General features: G+C 42.6%; 1 protein-coding gene across 1 annotated transcript; it reads left to right on the top strand.

Annotated features, from left to right (window-relative positions):
• Nucleotides 1-670: 670 nt before the first annotated feature.
• Nucleotides 671-2509, top strand: LOC104490704 (insulin-like peptide INSL6). The gene is made up of 2 exons (XM_010133031.1): nt 671-674; nt 2151-2509. The coding sequence occupies exons 1-2, from the start codon at nt 671-673 to the stop codon at nt 2507-2509; spliced, it is 363 nt and encodes a 120-aa protein (XP_010131333.1).
• Nucleotides 2510-10381: the final 7872 nt, after the last annotated feature.

The raw sequence follows: 10381 nt of genomic DNA, 5'->3' as shown, positions 1-10381 counted from the left end.
CCTGTGCGGAGAAAGCAGGGGGAGACGGGAGGGAGCGAGGAAGGGCGGGCGCCCCGCGGCGCTTCTCGCTCCTCCCGCCTTGAGCTGCGGTGCGAGCCCCTCCGTCCCTCTCCTTTCCTCTCGTCCGCGATGCTGGTCGGCATTTCCCGTGACTTCTGAAGGGAAACCGGCGAACCTGGAGGAAGGACGCGGCAGTCGCGGGGGCGATTTTAGCCGGGATAGCCTGTAAAGTTTTCTGCCCGTTCAGAGACCCCGCTCTGCGCAGGGCCGAGCAGTCCTGCCGCGACCGAGGCACGCTGAACTCCTTCATAAATCGCTGAACTCCTTCATAAAAAACCCCAGCAAACAGTAATTCGCACTTCTTTCTTCTCGGCCGTGCAGGGAGGTGCGGTGTACCTAGGAAGCGGGAGGGAGTGGATTCGCAGAGCTCGGTAGCTCTCGGGGCGGTGCAGACCTGGCCGGTATTCCCTCCGCCAGGAGCTGAAAGGCTGCGCTCCTCGCCCTCCCCGGCAGGGATGGGGGCATCGCTGGACGGGGAGGCGGCTGGGGGGCTTCACTGCTTGCTTGTGCTGCGCCGTGCGAAAAAGTTGGTGGGTCGGAGGGCGGTTGGGACTCTCTGCCCCTATTTAGACAGCAAGAACTGCCTTAGGGATCTGTGGTGAAACGGCTAATGGGTAAGATTTTCCTCAGAGAATTTTGCTGTCACGTGTTGCGAGTCCTATATATTAAGAAAGTGTAAGCAGGTAGTTTGGGAGCTGTGTTCTCAGACTACAGTAGCGTAACAGAGTAATTTTAAACAGCTCTCATTTCTGATGATAATTTGAATAGTGAAAATAATATTTTTTTTTATCAAGGATGAAAGTTGGAATTTGGCTAAAATGTGCAGTGGCAGACCTTTTTGCTGGCTTAGACGTGCTGTTAAATAACATGGGACCTCAGGCAGTTAATGAAGCCAGTATTTTGAGTTTCTTGGGAGTTTTTCGCCTTTTTTTCTGTTAGTTTGAGTATGAGATAAAAAATTACCTTTAATTATGACAAATTACATATGTGCAGCCTCTGCTGGGACTGTGTTCTTTCTCAGCTAACTTTGTTTTCTTTTTTATTAACAGTAGCTTCTGAGAGGATCAGTCGCTAAGGAGCCCCTGCTGTGCTGAAGGCTGTCAAACTAAAAGTTTTCCCTGCCCCAAAAGACTATTAACTGTCTAATTAGCAAAGGACCTGCAACCTTTTATTGCACATTTATTTTTGTGCCTATTCAGGCAGTTGTTCCATCTATATATTCTATATATTAATTAACCATATTAAAGTAAATCTAGCATTCACTGGATGTTCCCGTGTTCTTTCAGTTTTCTGAAACAAGAAGTATAGTAATATCATTATGACCACAAGAGAAACACTGATTTTGGAAATTTTTTTTAATGTAAGAATTGCAGGATCTACTTCATGTTAGCTGAACTAGTCAATGCCACTTGCCTTGTGGAAGTAAAACCAAGATAAATAGTGTGAGGTGAAACGAATTGGAGCTGGAATTTTGAGAACACTTCGGTCAGTGAGACAAAGTGTGTTTCTAAGTAAATTCTGCAAGCCTCTGCTATGCCTTGAGAAATGCAAGAAATGAGTGGAAAGCATTGGCTGAAAATACCTATAGAAAAATACAATCATCTGTAAGAAGCAGTTCACTTGCAATCTTTGCTGATTTAGTCCTCCCCACGTTTGTTCTCCATGAGATGCTAGTTTGCGTGATTGATTGTGCACGGGAGAGGAGTGGTCTCATGTAATTCATGAACCACATGACGTAGCTCTGTGTGGTTTCTGGGTATGTGTCATCTTTATAAAAATTTTGTTTCTATAGAAATATTGAGACTTCTAGATCAGTAAAACTGCAGTTGTGATAGGATGTCACACCTCAGTCATGGCTGCAGCTGTGTGCTCTCCATATCTAACAGGCAGCGTAGCCTTTAGAACATAAAGAATTCCCTAGACGTGAGCTATAAGTAAATCACGAAGTGAGACTCTGCAGGACTGACAGCTCTCCTAGATAACAGTGCTTTCCTTATTACTAACTGAGTGGTTTTTATTGCTGTTCTTGGAACTACATGCTCCTTTTGATACTCCTACAATCTGAACTTAAAAGTCTTCTCTTCAAACAGATTCTGCGCGAATGGCAAGTAACAAACTACTGGGAAACTTAAGGCTGCAATCAATTTTGGGTCCTGAAGTGGAACAGCTGCAGGGAAGCAACCCATGGGAGACGGTTAAGGAACCAGATAGTTTAAGTGACTATAACGAATATGTACCTGTGGCAGATGACTTCACGGAACTCGTTCGCCGGCTGGAGGAAGCTGTGCAGAAGGACAGGGGAGGAGCAGGAGTTGCAAGCCCCCTGGGATCAAACAGTTATCTTTGGGCTAGGTATCCCAGAAGAAAACGGGAATCTCTGGGTTTGGCAGGAATGTGTTGCAAATGGGGCTGTACGAAAGCTGAAATTAGTACTATATGCAGAGTTTAAAATCCTCTCTGCACTCATGCATGAAATCAATGTTTGTTGATTGAATACTCTGTGGAGGATGAAAACTCTTGCTGTATTTTATTTCATTGTATGTGCCAGTCAATTCTGCTGGTTTTCTTCAAAAAAAGAAAAGAAACCCCACAAGGGTAATTGTAATGACTTTGTTTTGTTGCGGTACCTTTTAATCTGTATTTTTTTTTTTACTAAGTCTTTTCATTATAGTGTGTAGCCTTTACACTTAGTACCTCTTTGTAACACTTTAGGAAGATCTTCAATGTTGCATTAAAGCGTAATCATACTAAGTGTTACGCAGTTGTTCTTTCTGTGTCAACTGGAAGAACATCCAGCGATGTTCTTGAAAAGAGATTCATGGTACAAAGATATTTTGCCAGTTGAATTTCCACTCAACACTGACTCAGCTTGCCAGTTATTTTGAACACGCTTTTCCCATTTCCTTGTAATTGCAAAATTATTTTATGCAATATTGACTTTATAGGAACTTTATCACAATACAACACTTGCAGCCTATCTATTTCTTCATATTCACGGAGGGCTTACATAGTTAGTGGGTGAAGTATGAGCACTGTAGTTATTCCTTGTTTATCTCACTTCCCCATTTTCTCCTACTACTGCTGAGGGAGAGGAGATTGTTGGATGTACTTCAAGTAACTTGTTCTACAGGCACTCAGACTCTTACGGTGTGCGGGACTGCACCACTTCAGATGTATTCCTAGGTTGCTGTTGACTACTGTATTTATAAATAGCTAAATTAATCTTTGTAGTTTCTAAGATTTTTTGCCTTCCTGGCCGTTTTTCTCACCTGTAACAGGTTGTATCTATCTCTAGCTATGTTGTGGATGACTTGAGGTTTTTGTTTGGGTTTTTTTTTTCCCCCTGATCTTTGTGATGCTCATGGAAATTTCACTTTGTAGCAGTAGTTGACTCAGAGTATACTTCGTAGCTCAGACTGCCCAGTTTTTAGCTTTGGCTTAATTCTTCAAATTGTCTTTTGAAAAGTGTTCTTTGAACTAACCCTTATGGATTTATTGCATCATTTCTTTAGCCCTTTTCCTAGGATATTACTGTTTTTCCAGCAATGATGCATCTATCAATCCTTTTCAATTTTTTTTTTTTTTTTTTTTTTTTTTTTTAAACCATGTGTGTTTTATTTCAGAGAGACCGGGCAGAATGGGCATTCACTATGAATGCTGTTATCTTCCGGCTGAAAAGCACCATCTCTTTTGCCATTGTACCAAGAATTTTTAGCAGAAATTTTTTTTTCTCCCACACTACAATAGTGACTGCAAGATGCTCTCCGTTACTCCTGAGTGGAGAAGGTAACTGTGTAAACTGCCACGGTTTTCTTTGCAACTGGCTGAACTGAGATAGCTTAGCTTCCAGCAACTTTGCCTCACAAATAATTTTGGGTTTGGAGACTCCTAGTTTAGGTCAGGATTTCCTAGGAGACTAGAGGAGGAGTTTGAGGGGAAGTGTTCTTTATTTCTGAGGAGGATCCAGGGCTTTGGGAATTAAGGTTCCTTAGTAAGATGAGGACTAAATGGTACATGGAATCCCTAAGAAAAGGAAAAACGTGAAAATTCTGTGCGTGATGAAACCGAAAATTAGCCCCTATGCATTGTTCTTTTTGCTAGAAAACTTTCTGCCAAGCTTTTAAAAAGGAATATGGGGAGAGGTGAATATGGTGTTTCCTCTAGCAGGACTGGTCTGTTGAAGTACACAGCTTGCACACATAGTGAGCAGGCTTTCTTACATGGTGAGAGAAAAAAAGATGTAGTTAAACCCTCTAAATTTATGAGCTTAAGTCTTGAACAGAACAGTCTGGATCTAAATTTGCCAGTTCAGATGTAACCCCTTGGTAAAACCATAAATAGATTTAGTGGAAACCAGTGTTCAAGATGAACTGTTTCATGCTAAGAAAGAATTATAAATAGAAAGAACAGTCTTTATCTAACAAACAGGCATTTTTCAGAGGTATGAGTCAAGCTATGCCAGTATGCATAACCCAGAGAAAGAGTGAAATCCGTGTTTTCATCTGGTTTCTTAATAGGCCTCATCACAGTCTGTAAAGGCTTTAGCAGATACATGGAATTCAGTCCATATTTTAGAGTAAGGAAGTATTTGACTCCGCGCATGCACTAGAGTGTGCAAAGGTTTACTTAATGTAAAAGCAAATTGAGTTGTCGAAGACCTTTGTGGTTTTCTGTGTGGGTAGCTAACCACAATGTAAAATAATTACCAAGTTGGCATGTTGAACCAAACAGCAGACCGAAAGGACATTGTCTCTTCTGAAAGGTCCTCTGGAAGTGCTGCAACATGGATACAGTATAAACATAAGTGCAGCAGTTCAAAGCAACACATGGCGCTTATCCTCACAACTCCTCCGAAACACAGAAGTTCTCACAAGAAATAAAGTTTTTTCCCCATTTCATTCACGCAGCAATTAGCTATTGAGAAAAGCGTTGATTTAGCAACTTGCTGCTTGCAGAAATTGCAGTCCCAGTGATGTAGTCTTCACCCACAGGAAGTGTCCAATTTCTGGGTAATCAATGGAGATGTGTGAGCCATCTTCTGAACAGCTATTATTTTGAGTTTGTGAGTAGAACATGACACATCAGTAAGTTTCCCGGTGAGCACTGCCATTTGTATCCCCAAGAGCGCATTATTCTGGATGGTTTGGGGATTTTTTTCACTGTGGGCATAGTCTGATTCAGGTCTGACTACGAACTCCTTGAACAATGCTCAGAGCCATGGGGGCAATCCACAGCTTTTCCAGCTCTATTCCCTGCTATTGCCTTGTTTTTAAAACCTGACAGAACTCTTCATGTAAAGCATTAAGCAATGTGGAGATGATTGATTGTGATGTAGGTAAGGACAAGTACTGCAAACGGTGATAAAAGGCATGAGTTTGACCATACGTGGAATGCTAGATGTGCTATAGAGGGCTGTCTAACATACAAACCCCAGAGACCTAGAAGACACTGCTCCCTTCTGTGCCTAGTCCTACCTGGACAGTTGCTTACTTTGCCAGTTGTTTGTTTAAAAACCATACAGGAAGAAAAACTAGCCAGCTGCAGAAGAGCCAAGCCAGAGACATTGGTTTTGGAAGACTTACTTCCTGGGGCTACCCTCTTTCCTCCTCAGCAAGCAGCAGAAACTTACCAGAAAAAACAAAATTCTTTCCTACTCGGCAGAACAGAATCTGGGCAGATAATTTGTATACCATCTGCTGCTCTGCAGACACTCACCGGAATCAGCAAGTAGCTGAAAGAGGGTCTTTTTCTCATTATTTGTATTACATCATTGCTATCAATCACGTGCGTGAAGATTTTATTTTTTTCATCACACAGCTCTTCTGTATCTATCTTGGGAACAAACACCCAAGCTGTTGGGTCCTTCCCTTTTAGTTTCAATGAATTATTTGACTGTTACTCTTAGTGCTTTGTGCCACTTGCTTTGTGGTCAGGTGTTGATACCAACTACTGCATTGTCACAGTGTGTGCTTGTCCAGTACTATTTTTCTGACCTCTAGAGAACCAGCACCGATAGGTATCACCAGCCTCTTTTCCTCTGCCTAACCTCCCAGCTATCTACATGTTTCCTGAAAATTTCCTGTACTTGGTTTGCAAAGGCAGAAGCTCCTCAACCACAGCCTGCTCTCATGTTTTAACCTGGAAGCGTGTGATGTCAGATGCACACCTATGGCTCTTCAAGAGCACATCATTGTTAAGACAGCTGAGTGAGGTAGTGTGTCTCTCATGTACAGAAACTCGGATGAGAAGCAAAATCTGTCTTCCAGCCTTCGTGCTTCAAAAACATCTGGCTGCTGCCCTTCAAGGGCGGCCAGCCAAATAGACCCCAGCAAGATAGAGGGTCTTCGCCTTGTCTGGCTCATCTTCTCTGCATTATCTTGTTTGACCTGAAACTCTCCAGATCCTCAGAGTTTCTGTGAAATCTCAGCCAGTAAGTGATGCACTCCTTCTGGTACCGAGGAATGCCTCTTCAGGAACCATTTTCTCCTGGCAGGCTGAAAGCACAGTGCAGTAAGATCACACTCTCTTCCTCTGTGCCAGATCTGGATCACCACGGTTTCAGCTCTCCTGATACCATTCTTCAGTGGCTTATTCAATAGATGAGCATGAAGTCGTACCCTGTGTCAGCAACCTGGTGAAAAGAGTTTGCCTGAGACTATATGCTTCCGGCCCTGCGGAAATTACTGAGCTCAGCATGAACAAGTCTCGGCGCCGAAGGCCACTGTTGAAGTCCTTCACTGTCTGTAGTTTTGCATCTTTTTGTTCCTGTGCCAAGAGATGGAATCTTCTGAGGTGTATCCCACGCAGCAACACAGTGTGACAATATGACTTTCGGAGCCTGCCTTTTTTCCATTTGAGCTCACAAGACTGGGCTGAGGGCCCCAGTGCAGGGCCACGCTGATCCCAGCAGTCTTGTGTCCTCTGTGCAGAGCTCCTGAGAGACAGAGACTTCAGTAGGCAGGTCAATGCTCCTGTCCCGCTGAAATGGGACACCTGTTGGTCTTGGAGTCTTCCAGTAATGTAAGGGGCTGGCATATTCTACAAAGGGTTGATGACATCTAGGACACCTTGCTGGTCTGAGGGACAGGGAGGTTCATCCTGCAGACCCAGCCTCAATGCAAAGAACAACATGGGGCAAGTTACCTGAACAACAAGGCAGAACCTCTCAAGGTTTGTAGCAGTATTACTGCACCTCCACTTCAGAGGAAATTCTGGTACATTTTTTCACACTTTGTCATATTTCCTGCATTACCAACATTCATCTTAAGTCTCTCAGCATTAGATCTCTTGAGTCTCTTCCACTCTCACCGAGTGCTGCATGAGAGGCAGCCATGTGATCATGTGTGTGTGTCTAAATTAGAAGGCGCAGAAACCAGATAGGTTATGAGAGCAGGCACACTCTTCTGCATTGTTCTCGTTGTCCAGCAACCAGACAGACCTTGTTTGTCAGATACAAGTCTAATTTTAACTTTTAACCTTGGTTTAGCTTTTGCAGGCTCAACAACCTGATGTAGGAGAAGCATTTTCAGCTTTTTTTTGAAACTTAGATGACTTCCAGCCTGGTACTGAATCACCTTCCTATCTATCACCGCAGCTGTTTGCCTGCATTGCCTCTCAGAGATGCGGAGTGTAAATATCTTCAAAGAGATACAGTCATCTTGGAGAGGACTTTTTACTCATTTGAACCTCGTTCTTTGAGGTCCACACATCCTCTTTTCAAGGATTTTTAGACTACCTTACAACTCCTGAGAATCTTTCAAAAATTTACAGGAGGAAGTACACCTTTCAATTTCTTGCTGTCCCACTCAAACTCTCCTTTTGGCAGACCCTCATTAATCACAGCTTTGTCAATTCACCTTCAAGCACACAGGAGCATTTCCTCTTGTTGTGGTTCCAGTCTTGTTCAAAACTTTACTCAGGCAACAGCACCCATCTCAAGATTTGTCAGTGAGCTGGGTTTGAGCTCACATAGGGTACCAGGCCATACAGAAAGGCCATATTGGAAGATAAAAATTGTTGCAGTCAGGAGAGAGTCTGCTAAAAGTAGATTCCAGCAATGATCAGACATGTGTACCTATTCTAAATTCAAGCTTTGTAATATCACGGTGACTTGGGCATCAAAAAAGCACCTGTCCTGCTTATAGTACCATCCTTTTGCACGGAAGTGTATGTAGGTGAACTTTCACTAGTGTCCTAACTTGGCTTAAGTAATCTTTCTTTCAGAACTGCAGCATCAAATAATCTCTTGCATTTGTCCTTTGAGTCTAAATTTAACCATAAACTGAGATTACAGCTAAGCTTAATTAGTTGACCTGAACAGGTAATTGGAGGATCCAAAAAAACCCCTGCTATCTATGAAGATGTCATCAAGGCTTTTCACAGCAGTACGTGGCGAGAGGATGAAAGATGGTGGTGATAAAGTGAAACACCAGAGGCTCAGGTCAGAGATAAGAAGCCACCTTTTGTCCACAAGGACAGCCCAGCAGTGGGCTCAGGACACAGGGAAATTGTGCTGCCTCCAGCTTTGGGGAATTTTTGAGCCCTGGCTAGGTAACATCTTGAGGAGCCTGTCTGATCTTGCAGCTGAGCCTGCTGTGGGCAGAGTGTGGGACAAAGGGTCTGCTGAGGTCCTGCCAACCTGCCTTCCCCTGGGATTTCCCCTGCAGGAGGGACTGGTTGCAGAAAGCATATGAACCAAAGAGCCTCATACAAGACAGCAATCGGTATAAAGACTTAGATGAGGATGGATGTACGTTCCTGATTTGGTCTTGAGAGAGGTAAGCAGAAACATCTTAGCTCATTAAATACAAATATATATTCGTTATACAACACTGTTCATTATAGATAACTAGCATATACATATACATACACTGAAATCAGTTCATCACATAGTAATGCAAGAGGATAGGAAACAAGAATGGCTAGATGCCTTAAATGATATCCAAAATCATGTCTTAATTGACATGAAGAGATTTGGTTGGATAGTTCATAAAGTCAGGTATGCTCTGTTGAGGAAAGGTAGTTGAGTCTAAAACGCTGTTTCAAACATGTTTAACCTTATTCTTTAGTCCAGAAAGGCTATCAGAGGCTAGAGTGGCTACACATTTCTTAATAAAAGGGATATTGCTGTCACGTAGGGGACTATGGTAGGCTGTAAATCAAGAAGATAATGGAGATGAATCTTCTTCTGGGTGACCAGAGGGCTTATCAAAAGCATAAAAGCTTCATACTAATAGGAAATTTCAATTTTGATGAGAAAGCAATACAGAAGGACAGAGTCTACCCAGAAAGTCCTGGAAAGTTGTTGAAGCATTCTGCAGAAGTTGGAGAAAGCAACCGGAGAGGCATGTGCTATTTAATTACAACGACTACAAAAGATCTGGCTGAGAACGTGAGCATGGTGGGAATCATAAGAGAGAATGATCATGATCTAGTCATCATTTTTAGAAAAGAAAGGAGTATTAAAGCACATCATGACATAGAGAAAAAAAAATCTGATGCCTCTCCCCACGCTCCACTGTTTACTGAAATTACCGAGTGCAATTGAGTAGCACACCTACACCAGTGATCCAGAGCTGACATTTGAGACTTGCTAATGTTAGGGACAAGTGGAATGCACTTTACTCTGAAGAGAGAAAACAGCTATGTTTTACAGTGGTAAAATAATAATCTGACAAAGTTCAATAAACTCAATGGAATTTAATAAAGTTTAGCAGTGGCTTGACAAAGGTTTATTAAGTTCAAAGGCAAGGTTCACCTTATTAATTACTGCACAGAAGAAGCATACAAAGGAAAATTTAGTTAGAACGGAGTTAAAATGATTCTTCACACGGAGACTGGAGGTGGAAAGAGTAGGGAAGACTATCCTGTTGAGTCACAAGGTTCAGAGGGGCCCCCCTTGCTTTCTAAACTCCTTATGAGTTTCTAAGTTTCAGCTAGGTCCAATCTTAGTCTCAGATTTTGACAATGGTTTACACCTGATAGAATTATCTATATAAAGTTTATAATAATTAATATTGAGTAGCTACAAGGATGTCATGGGTTAGGGCTGGGCTGGCCACTAGACGAACAACAGATGCTTTCTGTTAACTGCTTTCCCTTCCCAAAGGGGAAGAGAAAGGGAATAAGGGAGAGAGACTTGGGGGTTAGGGCTGGCTTGGCCACTAGACGAACAACAGATGCTTTCTGTTAACTGCTTTCCCTTCCCAAAGGGGAAGAGAAAGGGAATAAGGGAGAGAGACTTGTGGATTGGAAGAGAAAACTAAAAGTGCTTCAATGGAAATAATAACAATAAACCAAAATATATACAAAACCTATACTG

The sequence above is a fragment of the Buceros rhinoceros genome, unplaced genomic scaffold (assembly GCF_000710305.1).
Source record: "Buceros rhinoceros silvestris isolate BGI_N320 unplaced genomic scaffold, ASM71030v1 scaffold22463, whole genome shotgun sequence".
NCBI lineage: Eukaryota > Metazoa > Chordata > Aves > Bucerotiformes > Bucerotidae > Buceros > Buceros rhinoceros.
This window is presented reverse-complemented; position numbering and strand designations above follow the sequence as displayed.